The sequence below is a fragment of the Bos indicus x Bos taurus genome, chromosome 11, assembly GCF_003369695.1.
Source record: "Bos indicus x Bos taurus breed Angus x Brahman F1 hybrid chromosome 11, Bos_hybrid_MaternalHap_v2.0, whole genome shotgun sequence".
In the NCBI taxonomy this organism is placed as follows: Eukaryota; Metazoa; Chordata; class Mammalia; order Artiodactyla; family Bovidae; genus Bos; species Bos indicus x Bos taurus.
Window position 1 is genome coordinate 98,387,780 of NC_040086.1, and position 15,760 is coordinate 98,403,539.

A 15,760-nucleotide genomic window follows, 5' to 3' on the forward strand; every position below is an offset into this window, starting at 1 on the left:
CCTGTCCCCACTAGCTCATACCCACTCGAGAGGGCCTGATTTATTTCTTCCTCGTCAGCACGGCACTTGGCAGAGGGGTGCCTGGTCAATGCTTGTTGGATGGCACCCACTCGCAAACAGGGCAGGTGGGGCCCCACCTGGTCTGTCCTGCTTCCTCGTCCATCTTGGAGATGCTGCAGTTCTCCAGGATCATGTGGCCGGAGATGTCCAAGGACATCAGGTTCCCCAGCTTCTGCACGAAGAGGCTCAGCACCTTGCGAGTCAGCTTGAACTTGTAGTAGCTGGAAAGGCGGTCTCGGGAGATGTCCAGGTGTCTGGAGGTTGGGGCGGGGTGGGGGTCACGGGTCAGGAGCTGGACGCAGACTGGGGCTGCCTCGTAAACTCCTGATGCTTCAGTCCGAGGTCCCTGCTACGGCTGACCCAGGCGCTCTGAACAGCCCTGATCCAGCCGGAACAAGGGGCATAAAGCATGGGACTGTCTCTTCTAGCCCCATGTGCTCCCTGGCCGGGGGCTCAGGAACCTTCTGGGACTGCCGACCCCCACCTCCCCGCAGCAACCCCGCAACCTCAGAGCTCACCGCAGCTTGTGCAGCTGGACGATGACGCGGATGTGGTCGTCCGACAGGTCCATGTTGTAGAGCACGAGGGACACCAGGCTGTCTTTCCACTGGGTGAGGAAGGCCGCATCGCTCGTCTGGATGCCCGAGAGGTCCAAGGCAGCCAGCGAGTTGAGGGGCCGCAGCAGGGATTCAACGGGGACCCCGTCGATCATGCGGCCCAGGTTGAGGAAGCGCAGGCGGCTGAAGCCCTCGAAGGTGAAGTCCTTGACCAGCACCTGGCAGGTGGGGTTGACAAGGCACTCGTCTTCACAGCCCCCGGGGTTCTCCTCCTCGTAGAAGATGTTGGCGCAGCCGAAGAGGCTCAGGGATACCAGGGTGTGGCTGAAGCTCCTTAGAGTCTGCAGGCTCTTGGCAGACAGCTTCTCACAGTTGGTCAGGTACAGCTCCACCAGGTCCTGGCGGCGGGTACAGCCCCGTCATCACCTCCGACCACGCCTACCCTGGCCCTGGGCCACAGGTAGGATTGGGGAGGGGTCTGCACAGTAGGAAGACCCTGGCGGCTCAGTGGTAAGATGCCTGCAGAGCAGGAGCTGCAGGAGATGAGGGTTCGATCCCTAGGTCAGGAAGATCCCCTGGAGGAGGGCATGACTACCCACTCCAGTATTCTTGCCTGGAGAATCCCATGGACAGAGAAGTCTGGCAGGCTACAGTCCATGGGGTCACAAAGAGCTGGACATGACTTAGTGAGTACACACGCATGCACTGCACAATAGGAAGGGCGCTGGTGGGGCCTTGGGATTCCTGCTCCAACTCCCTGCCTGCCTGTCTCGGGGCGGCCTCCCGTGGCCGTGCCCGGGGCCTGAATGACCGGGTCTCACCTGCTTGCGAATGGCCTCCAGGTCCTGGTCTTGCACCAGGTCCTCGCGGAGGTGGATGCGGGTGAGGCGGGTGCTGCGGGGATCGGAGAAGAGGCTGAAGAAGCTCTCGTGTGGTTCAAAGTTGCAGGCGGCGTTGACCAGCTCCACGTACCTGGGACGGAAGGAAGCCTGGTTCAGGGGAGGGCCCCTCGCCCTCCCTTCAAGGCCCAGCACAAGCCTCCCCTGCCAAGACTTCCCTGATCATCCTAGCAACAACCTCCATCTCCTCCTCCTCATGGTACCTGGTTGGATCCTGAGCACCTGACCAGTGAGTTTAAGGGTGGCCCCAGGACCCAGGAGTCCAAAAGTAACTGGGGATGAAGGGCCTCTTATCACTGGCAATCCCAAGCTCTTCCCCCCTAAACTGTAGACACTTCTGTAACAAACACACACGTCTGCACTCCCTGTCTTCTTTAAGCCAGCTTCTGATTCCTTGATCAGCCCCTCTCAGGACCCCATCCAACAGCAAGACTGAGCCGAGGGGTCTGGAGCTCTGAGCTGGGTATAGGGCAAGCACTCAGTAATAGTTCTGCTGAGATACCAGTGGAGGCAAGAATCCTGGCCTGGTGGGAAAAGCTGTGGAGTCAAACACTCTAGAATCTAAATCCTGGGTTGGATGTTCACTACCTGGGCAACTTCACACAAGTAGCTGAACTTCTCCAGACCTCAGTGCCTTTACCTGTAAAATGGATGCACCTCTGGTCTGCACAGTGTCTAATCTAGTGCCCAATCTACATTAGATACTTAGAACATTTTTAACGAGCTGGGCTCTTGGGTCACACACAGGTTCCCACTTTTATAGGCAACTTTCTGGGCTAAGTGTTTCCCTCTGGGGAACCTGGACCGAACCCCGAGCAGTCAAGCATGGATATTACTCTTCTAGGAGTCTCTACTAGTGTGGAGTTCCTTGGAGAAGCCACAGAGAGCGTTTCCGAATGATCTCATCCCTGTTCAGGGGTCAAGCAGTCAGGCACTGGTGCGTAAACATGTAATACGTGTTCAGGTTCACAAAGAGACATGTGTGCACAGGCACACATACACACACACATGCATGGACACGTGCACACACACACACAGGACAGCAAGCAACTCCTCCACTTACATAAGAAGTTTCTACATCCTCTTAATCCAAACCGGCAGTTTCACACTCAAACCTGCCCTGTACACCAGAAACCCACGTGTGGGCACACACATTCTTTTACACGCACACCCCGCCACACACATACCAACATGTGCAATTACAGCTTGATGGATACGGACAGGTATCCAGTGCTCTCCTGCACCCACGGATAGCCACGTGTGCGCACACCCCCAGAGACACACGCGGGACTCCCAACCTCTCCGCACATACCCATGCCAGGCTTGGGCCCCCCCCAGCCCTGCGCCTGCTCACTCGTTGACGAGCCGGTCACAGATCTCGCTGGGCAGGAAGATGTCTGGATGCAGCCGCAGGGTCTCCTTGTCCAGCAGGCAGCCCAACGTGCCGTCCAGGTTGCGCAGGCAGAAGTCGGTGCAGAGGGCCATCAGGGACTCGGGGGTGTCGGACGCCATGCTGGGGGCCGGCAGGTGGGCCACACAGGGACGGGGCCCCCAGGGGCAACGGTGACGCTCTGATAATCACAGGATCATTGGCAGAGCTGCAGCCTGGGGAAGGGGAAAGAAGCTAAGCGAGCCACGGGCAAGGGCCAGGACCCCAGCTGCCCTGGGTCCGTCCACTCTCTGAGTAGTAAAGCTGAGGTGCCTGGAAGGCACATATAAATTGAGCAGTTTAGGGACTTCCCTGGTGGTTCAATGACTGAGAATTTGTCCTCCAATGCAGGAGACACGGGTTTGATCCCTGGTCAGGGAACTAAGATCCCACAAGCTGTGGAGCAACTGAGCCCGTGTGTCACACAACTGAGCCTACGCTCTAGAGGTCACAACAAGAGAGAGGCCCGCACGCCAACATGAAGACCCAATGCAGCCAAATAAATAAGCAAAAATTAAAAACAAAAAAACACAAATTTAGCTGCTTAGCAGGGTCGGGGCCCGGGACTCCTGCCTCCTCCCTCCCCTGCCCCCCTGCCCCGCCCCGCTCTGATGCGCTACCATCTACCCATGATTTGACCTGTGCAAAGAGCAGGGGGCCTTGTCGGAGCATCTCCGTGACTTCCCAAAGTCTGTGGGCTGAAGTCCGTGTTGGGGATCCAGCACTTGGGTGGAGCTGACAGGGGCTTTTGCTAACTGCTACACTGGGGTGTCCGCTACTGTGTCACCTACGCTGTCTAGAGCTGTCATGGTGGGGACACTAAGTGTGTGCCAGGGTTTAACAGACAGGGCATCACTGCATCTCACCGGATACGATTCGGAATGAGGGCTCCTCCCAGGGGGGAAATGCAGATACATGACCACAGAGAAGCTGTACATTAATGTTCAGCGTGGTATGATCCCGAAGCGTCAAAAATGGAAACAACTCAAATGCCCATCAACTGACGAATGGATACACAAACACGGTATAACCATGCCACGGAATTACTCAGCGGGAGCAAGGTGCTGATGCACGCATAACACTGCACCCCGAAAACGTTCCGCTAAATCAAAGAAACCAATCACAAAAGGCCACCTAAGGTATGATTGCATTTGCATGAAATGTTCGGCCAAACCGGCAAACCCACAGAGACACGGGTAGATCAGCGATTGCCTGAGGCTGGAAGGCTGGGGGCTGGTGCAGGGAAACGGGGAGTGACTGCTAAGGGCTGTGGATTTCTTTTTAGGGGTGAAGAAAAATGTTCTAAAATTGACCCTCGTGACAGTTGCACAACTCTGTGAAGAGACCCAAAACCCACTGAATGATTTACTTTCAACGGATGAACTGGATGGCATGGGAATTACAGCTCAATAAAACTGTTATTAAAAAAGCAAGGTCGCGTCAGAGAAACACAAAGGCTATATGATATCACTTACATGTGGAATTTAAAAAATAGAATGAACTAGTGAATATAACAAAAGAGAAACAGACTCACAGACATAGAGAGCAAACTAGTGGTTACCAGTGGGGAGAGGGAAGGGCAGGGACGAGACGGGGTTAGGCGGGTAAGAGGTAGAAACTGTCAGGGGTAAAACAGTGTATAAGGATACATTGTTCCAACGCAGGGAAGACAGCCAACATTTCACAGTAACTCTAAACGGAGTGTAACCTTTAACAATTGTGAATGAGTATGTTATACACCCGAACATACAACAGTGTACATTAACTATACCTCAATTAAAAAAAAAAGTGGGGACTTTCCTGGAGGTCCAGTGGTTAGGACTCCATGCCTTCACTGCTAAGGCCCCAGGGTTTAATCCCTGGTCAGGGAACTAAGATCCCACAAGCTGTGTAGTGTGGCAAAAAAATAAATAAAATAAAAAAAAAAATGAGGTACAGTTAGGGAGTTTGGGATGGACATGTACACACTGTTATATTTAAGATGGATAATCGACAAGGACCTACTGCATAGCACAGGGACCTCTGCTCAATGTTATGTGGCAGCCTGGAGGGGAGGGGAGTTTGGGAGACAATGGATACATGTATATGTACGGCTGAGTCCCTTTGCTATCCACCTGAAATTATCACAACATTGTTAATTGGCTACAGTCCAAAATAAAATAAAAAGCGTAATAAAAAAAAATGGAATGAAGTCCCCGAGAATCTTCATGATCTTGAGGTAGGTAAAGTTTTCTTAGAAGGACTCATAAGATAAAAATGATAAACTGATATGCACTGAAGTGAAGAACCTTCATTCATACATACACAAAAATTAATTTGAGATGGACCACAGACCTGTATCTGTATGTGAAAGGTAAAACAAACAGACTTCTAGAAGAAAACACAGAAGTATATCTTTATGATTTTAGAGTAGGCAATAATTTCTTAAGTAGGTCACACACACAAAAAAACCCATAAAGAGAAACTGACAAATTGGACTGCCTCAAAACTAAGACTCTTTTCATCCAAAGGCGCCATTAAGAGAGAGGAAAGACAACTCACAAACCAGAAGATGTTTCCAATACTATATCCAACAAAAGACTTGTATTCAGAATGTATAAAAACTTCTACAGATCAGGACACAGAATCCAATTAAAAGAAACAGGCAAAGGACTTGGACAGGCATTTCATAAAGGATAAAGAAACAAAGAGTAAACATAAGGAAAAGGAAAACCACGATGAGATACCATTTTGCAGCCATCAGAACGGCTCCACTGGGAACAACACAGGCAACACCGAGCCTGAGTGAAGCTATGGAACAAGAGGAGGCCACCCACACTGCTGGTGGGCGTGTGAACTGCTGTGAACTGCGAGCGTAACTAGCGAGACACTATTACCGCTGAACACACACACACGTTCAGTGTTCAGCAGCTCCACTCCAGGTGTCCAGCCACCAGCAAGGCAGGAAAATGTTCATGGAGAGACAGACAGAATGTCTACAGCAGCTCTATTCCTAACAGGACAGAAACTGAACGTCCAAACAGGAGAATGAAGATTACGGTCGACTCACCAACGGCACACTGCACAGCAACGAGAACGCACCGCCTCTCCACAGCCGGGATGGGCCTCGCGGTGCTGAGCGAAAGGAGCCAGACGCAGAAGATGTATACGCATACACTGAGTGAAGCCACTTGTCTTTAACTTCCTTATGTTAAAAAACAAGATAATCTGGGGATTAACTCCCTGGTGGTCCACACTTCCACTGCAGGGGGCACGGGTTCCATCCCTGGTTGGGGAACTAAGGTCCTGAATGCCATGTGACACGGCCAAAAGAAAAAAAATTTTTTTTTAAAGAAGGAAAATCTAATCTGTGGTAGCCGAAGTCAGGACTGTGGTTGTTCTGGGGGTCTGGCTGGGTGCTGAGAAGCTTCTAGTCCCTTATCTGAGTGCTGGGCATACAGGTGTGTGCACTTTGTTGATATTCAGAGAGCTGTCTATTACGACGTGTGCACTTCTAAAGATGTATATTGCAATTCAACAAAAAAGAAAATGGCCTGGACACCAAAGAGGTCCACATTTAAAAGGGATTTGGGATCCGGGTAAGTGATATTCCAACTGACTATGCATCTTCAGCTACCATAAGTGGCTAAGAGAGAATGAAAACGGAACCTTCAACTCCAAGTGGAGTGAACAAGACAGGAAACAATCAACCATTTATAGACCCAAGGACAGTCAAGAATTAGTCCCAACCATTTTCCTATGACAGTCTACGTCAGAAAGGGGGAGAAAGGAACTTCCCTGGTGGTCCAATGCCTAGGACACTGAGATCCCAATGCAGGGGGCCCTGGTTTAATCCCTGGCCAAGGAACTAGATCCCATACGACACAACTAAAAATCCTACATGCTGCAAGGAAGATGGAAGATTTTATGTGTCGCAACTAAGACTCAGAGCAGCCAAATAAACAAAGATCAAAAAGAAGCAGGAGCAGGGAAATAAGCAAAATGAATCTATGGTGTTAGACGTCAGGGTGGTGATTACCTTTGCAGGAGGCAGTAATCAGAAAGTGGCAGGGGTCTCTGGGTGGGCTGGGATAGGTATGTACACTTGCGGAAATTCAAACTGTCTGCTCAGGCTCTGTGCGCCTGTCCTAGTCTATAGTATCCTTCAATAGTTTTTGCTTTATTTTTTCCAAGTGAAGGCTCTGTGGTTAGACAGAGCCATGTTTCAATTCAGTTCCACAGTTCACTTGTAAATTATTTAACCTCTCTGGTCCTCAGTTTCCTCATCTGGAAAATGGGGACAACAATCCCCACTGCACAAGATTGTTGGGAAAAACACCTCATCTCAGGCGTGACACAATTCAGTGCACAAGTGGTTATGACCCCACCTTACAGAAGAGGAAACTCAGGCTCAGAGACAGGGACTGTCCAGACAGGGACAGGAACCTCATCTTTTGGACAGCTCTGCAGGAGGTGAGGCCCCCGCAGCACCCCTGGCTTCTTGGAGCCTCTGCATCCACATTTGAGGCTTCTGGTCTGCTCGGGAAACCGAGTGGGTGGCCACAGAACACTGAGCCCTTTGGAATGGCCAGTTCTAAGTTCTGGCACCACTGGTGACTGTGCTCTAAGAGCTCTGGAGACAGGCCAACCCAGCTTCCAGTCTCAGCCCCACTGATTGAGGGCTGGTGAACTTGGGCAAGCGTCTTCACTTCTCTGTGCCTCGGTTTCTTCTCTACAACAGAGAACACCATGTGCAGATAACAAAGCAATACAGCGAGGGCTCAGCATGGTGCCTCGCACACAGTAACTGCTCACTAAAAGCTTTTGCATCACCATCACCATCACCGTATCACCCCTTTCTCCTGCCTCACCTGCCCTGGTTCCCAGTGCAGGGTCTGCTCCCCCCAGCTCCAGGCCCCTGCTCCTCGGGCCTGGGTCTCCTGCCACCAGGCTCACCGTGCCAGCTGTTCTACTGGTGCCGTGACACCCTTGAGGAAAAGCACAATAAACAGGCAGCCTGGGCCCTGCCTTCCCTTGCTTGCGCTCACTCTCAGATCTTCAAGAGGGCAGCAGCCTCTTGCCCAGGAAGCTGGGCCCAGCGTGCGCACCGCTGGCAGGGCCATGGATCCTGCTGGAAACTGCCGAGTTCATCTCTTCAGTCACTCAAGGCCTTCAGAAGTGGAACCAGCTCTGCAGCCTGCTCGCCGCCTCCAACTCCCTACTCCAGCCACACTGGCCTTCAGTGGCCTCCTGGCAATGGGCCAGAGGCACAGGGTCACCTTCAGACCTTCAGTCATCCACTTTCTCCCCTAAACCCCGTTCCCAACCCCCAAAACACATTCCTGCCCCTCCTCCAGGAAGCATCTCCCAACCGCTCCAGCCCACACTACCTTTGAACTCTACTCAGCTGATGTCTCCAAACCCTCAGGCCTTAGTGTTGCTTCCTCTGGGAAGCCTTCCCTGACCTGCCCAGGGTTCTCAAGCTGGCTGCCCCACGGGCCCTACCACAATTAACATTTTGAACCGATGCTGGTTTAACAATCCAGCTTCCCTGCCAGCCAGCCAGCTGCTTGAGGGCAGGAACCAGGCTGCCTCTTCCCCTATCCCTGTACTTGGCCCAGGGTTACTGCCTATCAGGCACGTCTTGGTCTTCGTGCAGCACATTGGTTCTAGAGGGAGACAGACACCCCCACCTAAGAAGCACACAAACCCATACCACTGGGCCCCGTGCTCTGAAGGAGAGGGTGGTACCTGGGGCTCTGGGTGCCCGAGCCCCAGGGGACCTGCCCTGGGCTGGGGAGTCAGTGCAGGCGTCCTTGGAAGTGACATTTCAGCAGCGACCCAAAAGATGAGTCATAGTTCACTCTGGTGGCAGGGAGAGAAGGGAAAGGCATTCCAGGAAAAAGGATAAGATGCTCCCAGACTGAAAGGGCAGAGGGTGTGGGGCCCTGGCACCACAGGCTCAATTCCACGACTCCGGGCCGAACAAAGGCCGCATGCCCCATGTGGGCACGACACGTGTGTTGCAGGGTTTCAGCACAAGCAGGGAACCTGGGGGGCAAGGCATACTCTCGGATGCTCCCTGCCTGCTGTGCCCGGGACAGTGCCAGCACCCAGGGGGTAGAGCAGAACCCTCCCCACTCTGAATGGGAGAGCTGCAGGGGGTTTGCCCTTTCTGCAGGACAAGCCCAGTCACCCAGGTAGCTGCTCGGCCCTAACCTTGCTCCTCAGCTGGAAGAAACACCAGTTTTTCAGCTGCCAAGATGAACCAAGTGCCTTCAAAAGATAACCGGCCAGATGGTACGGATCTGGCAACCAGCTTTTGGCAGTGCCAGCCCTGCTGCTGGGGGCGGGGATGAGCTGGAGGAAGAATGGGCCGTCCATTTCAGCACAGAGGCTGAGACACCTGGGGGCCCCCCCTACTTGTACCCCTTCAGGCCAGAGGTGGGCATCTCTACCCACCCCACGACTAGTCCCTCGGGCTCTGCATTCTCATGGTGGGCACTGGCCATTTGGGATTCTGGCAACTGGAGATGGAGAGAGCTCTGATTATAACAGAACAAGCACACAGCAGAAGAACCTGCGTCTTCATCCTATCTCTTGCCTGCATCTGACAGGAGCTATGACATCCAGGGCGGTGGGGGGCAGTGGGGAGCGAACAGTAACACTCGCCTCCAAGTTGGCTGCTTCCAGTCTAAGCTCCTTACGGCTTTATTTCATGTAGTTGCTAACTTAACCAACAAATGACATTCTCTAGGATCCTGTGCTTGTGGCTAATTGATCGCTTGTATAATAATTTGTCTAACAACTCCTCCCCCAGCCCGGGCTGGGCTGCGAGGATTCAGGAGGAGAGGAATCTTCTCCGCTTCCACCCTCCTGGGTCCTTGGGGCCTGGCCTGTGCCTGGCACATAACCGAATAAAGGTTTGCTTCTGCCCCAGTTGCCACATTAAAACACCCTGAGGTAGAGATTGTTACTCTGTATTCCGATGAAGACACTGAGGCTTGTCTAAAGTCACACAACTGACGAGAGTGCAGTGCAATCCAAACCTAAACCAAACCCATGCTTCTCACCAAGCCATCCAGTCTCCTGTCCATCCAGTGGAAGGAGAAGGGAATCTGGGATCCAGAGGAGGGCGCATGGGACCCCGCCAGTGTCCTGACACCCAGCCGACAGAGGCTGGGGGAGCCAGAAGCTCTAAGCGGTGCCCACCCTGTGAAATATTAACCCAGGAGCTACAGGGAAAACCCAAACAAATATCCTATTTACAGAGGCTGGAAGCTTTCCAGGAGGGAGCGGATCACAGGCCAGATAGAGGGGGTGGGAGGCTGCTGTGGAGGGGGTCAGGGCAGATGCTGGGGGCAGGGGTGCAGGCGAGGATCTGAGGGCATACCAGCGGGTCTCTGACCTGCAGAGACTAATTTGCAGGGTGGGTGACATTAGGAAGATGTGGAAATGGAAAGCGCATCACCCCTCACCGGTGTACAAAGAGGCAGAGGGGCCTCGGGGACACGTGGGTTCCATGCTTGCAATCAAACGGTGATCACAGTCATACTGAGCACCGTATTCCGAGGACCCTGCTAAGTACTCCGCACATGTTAACTCATTTAATTCTCCCAACAACCACATGAGGCAGGAGTTATAATTGACCACTTACAGATGAGGCAGCTGAGACTCAGTGGTGAACTGGCCACAGACTATGTATACATACCCAGGTCCGTGTGTACATATCAGTATGTATACATGTATTCATTACTCTGAGACCCAGAATTTTGTGCTTTCCATGCATGTGTTCATTGAAGCCACAGATTACCTACAAGGACCTATGATTTTGTTTTCCAGATGAAGAAACTATGGTTCAAAGATGTGTGATGATGTGCCCTCCCAGGAGGAGCTCGGCTCTCTCCATCATTATGCTGTGGGCAGGAACCATTTCTTCAAGCCTCAGCTCCCCCTCCTGTAGCATGAGCCTTCACCTCCTTACAACCTGGACTGTCCTTGGGCACTGAGCATAGATGATCAGGCATCACTGCTAACTATCCTACGGGCATATATTATTTTTGACCACAGGACTAGAAGCTTCCTGAAGAAGGGACCCAGTGTAACTCATGGGGTCTCCATGACACAGTAACCACGTGACTGGTTGGTTGTGGGTGAAGGAGCCTCAGCTCCATGAGGTCCCCAAGCAATGTTCACCAGCCTCAATATTCATCAGGGTCCTTATCTGTCCACGAGTTGTCAACAGCACCTACCACATGGGTTTGCTGAGGAGACATGATGAAATAATGGCAAGAAGGTGGTAACAAATAATTATGGAGGGATTTCCCAAGACTAATGCTTGGAGACATCCTTATGCCCATTTCTGAAGCTGGAAAAATTAGCGTCAGTGATTGAACCAGTCACAGGATATTGGTCTCAAAGTAAATGCTCCAACAGGGGTCTCTGAACTTGCATTTCAAGAGTCAAGAGCAGCTGAGGTACTGAAGTCCTATGCCCCAAAGTGAAGCCTGCAGAATCGTGGTGGTGCTAATGACAAGAGCTGTTCTTACTTCGTAGGAACATTAGAGTGCACTAAGTGAAGGTCACTCAATCGTGTCTGATACTTTGCGACCCCATTAACTACACAGTCCATGGGATTCTCCAGGCCTGAATACTGGAGTGGGTAGCCATTCCCTTCTCTAGGGGATCTTCCCAACTCAGGGATTGAACCCAGGTCTCCCGCATTGCAGGCGGATTCTTTACCAGCCAAGCCACAAGGGAAGCCGGTTGGAGTGTGCTGAATTCTTTTAAAACCTGTGTCTCATTTCATTCTCCCAAAAGCATAGAGCTAGAATAGACACAGGAAAATGGAGGCCCAGGCAGGGGATAGGACTTGTCCAAGTTCACGCAGTGAACCAGCTGCAGAGCTGGCCTTGACCCCAGCTCCCTAGATGACTGGTCCAAGGTTCTACCCACAGCAACTGGCTCCAGCAGCCCAGCTCTCAGAGTCAGTGTGCTATGACTTTTCATTTTCAAATCCTCTGGCCCAGCTGCCCTGCCCAGCTTATGAACCCAAGCTTCTGAACCGGGCTTGGGGGTTGAGGAGAGAGAGCAACCACTACTGTCCCACCGCCTTATCAGGCAGGCTGCAAACATCTCAGCCTCTGCTGGCACATCTAGGATCAACAGTCTCCATCAGCCACACACACCCCAACCACATGCCAAAATACACTGCTCCCCGAGACCCATCTCCATGTCATATCTTTTCAACACCATCGTTTGGCCTACATTACATGGAAAAATGGGGATTTGCTAGGCCCTTAATAAAAAAAGAGCTCCCATAACCTCCCACTGGTATCAGAAAAGCCAGGATCCAGCTTCTATGACAGTGATGTGCAACCACTGTTCCCACTGAGGGGTGACAACAAGTTCCCACTTTGTCTCCCCCACTGTTCTCCAGAATTCTACAAGTTCAGAGAGGCAGCCGAGAGCTAGTGACATCATTAGCTGGTGCTAAAAAGAAAGGCTTTGAGACAGACACATGCAAACATTTCCTCACCATCGTCATTGCCCTCAGCATACCTGCAAGACTTACTGAGGGCTTAATATGCACCAAATAGTGCACCAAGCACTTTAGTACATGACCTCTCATTTAGCCCAACAATCCTATGCTATAGATGAGGACAGAGAGGTGGGAAAAGGTCCTTCGTCCAGTTCTCATAACCAGCAAGCAAGTGCTATGACCAGATTTAAATACAGTACTCTATTTCCACCCTTTTTAAAATTTATTCCATCAATGGTCATTGCCAAGATAGAGAAAGAATACTTACAATGCCAGGCAGAGGACAACGGCCATTTGTCACCTAGAACAAATCTGTATTTTCTCTGACCACCAGACACTTCAAATCAGTGCAGTTCTGAAAGGTGTCCCATTAGACACCTTTATGACCGTACATCACATGAACAGCCCCTGACACCCTCCCCACCAATGTCTCGTCCATACTCTTCTCTGATTTCCTTGTCAATCACTCTTCCCCTCCTTCATTCTGCTCCAGCCCTACTGTCCTCCTGCTATGTCATTAAACCATCAGATTTTCTACCTCAGGACCTTTGCACTTGCTCCCTCCCTCCCTTTAGATCTCTGCTCAGACATCACCTTATTAGAGCCCTTCTCTGGATCACCCTCTATAAAAAGGGCAAACCCAGTATCCGACCCTTTCCATGGCCCTTCCTGCTCTATTTTCCTCCACCCTACGTATATTTTTCTCCATCTCCCATAACTTTCTGATTTGCTGAATGAACGAGTGAACTGAAACAGAGAGACTTCTTTACCAACTGGCAACCACCTCCTGCACTCAAGTGTATGACCCTTTTCAAAGCTGTCCTCGATACTCATTCTAACCAGCTTGAATCCTGAAGAGAAACACTGTTTCTGAGGAAGACCATATGGGGGGATTTTTTCCATGGGGGCATCAGACATTCCCTCTCTGATTTAAAAAATCAAACACCGTGCTTACTGGCACAAACACTGGCAATCTTGGACACCTTGGGCCCCAACGCAGCCAAATCAAGTTCCACCCACAGAGCTGTAAGCCAGCAGTCAGTTTCACTTTCAACTCACCTATCAGGCTCCCTTGGCCCTTAGGCTTACAATACTACACCATCCCTTTCCCACCCTGTTGGATTCCAACGACCCCATTCGTGTTATCCCTGAGTTTTCAGGCACTGCTTTGGGGGAACTCAAGCTCATCCAACAGGTAGGAGGGGCAGAGGCTGGTTCTTCCAGCCCTGCATCTATCCCCCATTTTGTAGGGGCCATGGACAGGGCGTCATTTTCTTTCTGGACGAAGGGTGCTCAGGTTTTTAAAGGCACGTTTCTCAGACCTGGCAGCAGGGGTAGACCAGGGAGTTCTCCCACACCTCCGGCTCAGATGGACCTTTGCAAATGATTGCAGCGGCGATGGTGAGGCACCGGAGGCAGGAGGAGAAAGGGGTAGGACGCAGATCCATCCATTGGCCCCGGGAACGAACGGGGTGTGCTTTCCTCGGCGAGGAGGCGCAGAGGATGCGGCCCGGGGAGAACTCCGAGCCAGAGCTTCTGCGGAGGCAGGGGATCTCGCCACGCTAGGGCCGGGGTCTGGGGAAGACCGGGGGTCGGCGGGGCGGAGCTTGGGAAGCCCAGGGACCGGATCCCCGGGCGGGATGGGGGTCGCGCCGTGGCGCGGGGAGGGGGGGACCCCGTGGCCGTTACCTTGCCCTTAGGGCTGCGGGCGGGGCGGAGGGCCGCCGGGCGCTGACTCCGGGGCCCGGCCCCACCCCCGATCCGGCTCCTACGGCTCGGAGCCTGCAGCCGCCGCCGCCTCCGCTGTCAACAAACCCCAGGCGCGTCACTTCCGGGGCCGCCCCTTAGCAACAGCGAACGGGTTCCCCGGACCGATTCCCGCGGCGAACGCGGGCGGCGGCGGCCGAAGGTTCCGGGGCCCCGTGTCGCCTCCTCTCCTGGACACGGGCCGGGTAAGTGGGTAGTAGAGTGGGGGAGCGGTGGTTGGTGCCTGCTCCAGTCCGTCCTCCGGGCGCTCCTCACTGGCGCTCGCGGGACTGGGTCGCTGATGGGGGGAACCGGCTCGGTGACACCGGCTTCCGGCGGCGCTCTGACCTGAGGTTCCCCGGAGCCCAGGAATGGTTAGGGGGGGACTGACTCCACCTTCCTCGTCAGCACAGACGAGGCGCCTCCAGCGCCCGCCCCTCGGTCCAGCGCCCTATTGGACGTCTCTCCCTGGCTTCTCCGCAGGTAGCTCACTCCCACGCGTCCAAAAGCACTCACTGTCTTCTTCCCGAACGCGGTGCTACTTCTCCAGTTAGTTAATTAAGCCCTCCAGGCGCCTCGGCTATCACCTTGGGCAATGGGGAGTGGGCTTTGGCCCCTGCCGTTTTCCTCAGTTCCTTGCCCAAGTTGTCAGATCCTATAAGAATCTCTCAAACCAGCCCCTCTCCTCCTCCAGTAGGGCCAGTCTCTGTCCACCATCGTTTCGCCTCTGGATTTCTGCAACAGCCTCCTGATGGAACCCCCTGCTCCTTCCCCTCAGGCTCTCCATAGTTCCATAGTGAATGTTTCCGAAACTAATAAATCTGATCAGGGCACTTCCTTGCTTAATAACCCTTAACATAGACAAGGGTGATCGGCACCCCTGTCTCTATCTCCATTCTTTCCCCTTTCTTGCCACCTCCGCCCCCATCCTTTCATTTCTCCAATCCAGACACCTTAAAACACTTTTGGTTCTTTTAATGATCTTCTATCCCGTGTGTGTGTCTGTGTGTGTGTATGTTAGTTGCTCAGTCATGTCCGACTCTGCGTCCTCATGGACTGAAGCCCTCCAGGCTCCTCTATTCATGGGATTTTCCAAGCAAGAATACTGGAGTGGATTGCCATTCTCTTCTCCAGGGGATTTTCCCAACCCAGGGATCCAACTCAGGTCTCCTGCATTGCAGGCGGATTCTTGACCGTCTGAGCCATTTGTTCCCTACTAATCACTTTTCTTGCTCCCATCTATATCCAGCACACACCTCTTGTCCTTCTTGTCTCAGCTTTGATGCTACTTTCTTGAGGAATCCTTTCCGACATGATGCCCCCCGCAATTTTGATGACTAATTTTGTGGATGTTTTTCTTCTGCACAGCATCTTTTAGTCTTTGACTATGTATCAGTATGTTTGTGCAATTTTGAATCCTTTAAAAAGTGTTTTGATTTTGAATTATCAAACAAGATATGCTTAGGACTTCCTTGGCAGTCCGTGTGTTAAGACTCCAAGCTCACAGTGCAGTGGGCATGGGTTTGATCCCTGGTTGGGGAACTAAGTT

At 52.5% G+C, this 15,760-nt stretch overlaps 1 protein-coding gene across 3 annotated transcripts in view; it reads right to left on the reverse strand.

Annotated features, from left to right (window-relative positions):
* ZER1 (zyg-11 related cell cycle regulator) overlaps positions 1 to 14,298 on the reverse strand; it is a 30,144-nt gene extending 15,846 nt beyond the window's left edge. Inside the window, exons 1-5 of one of the 3 annotated variants that reach the window (XM_027556484.1) lie at positions 14,155 to 14,298; positions 2,871 to 3,121; positions 1,439 to 1,589; positions 579 to 1,015; positions 138 to 314 (exon numbers count right to left, since the gene is read on the reverse strand). In XM_027556484.1, the coding sequence (XP_027412285.1) occupies positions 138 to 314; positions 579 to 1,015; positions 1,439 to 1,589; positions 2,871 to 3,028 (923 nt within the window). In that variant the 5' untranslated portion in view covers positions 3,029 to 3,121; positions 14,155 to 14,298. Of the gene's footprint in view, positions 1 to 137; positions 315 to 578; positions 1,016 to 1,438; positions 1,590 to 2,870; positions 3,122 to 13,787; positions 14,022 to 14,154 lie in introns of those variants that run through there. The other 2 variants (XM_027556486.1, XM_027556485.1) reach the window with 2 other exon arrangements.
* Positions 14,299 to 15,760: the final 1,462 nt, after the last annotated feature.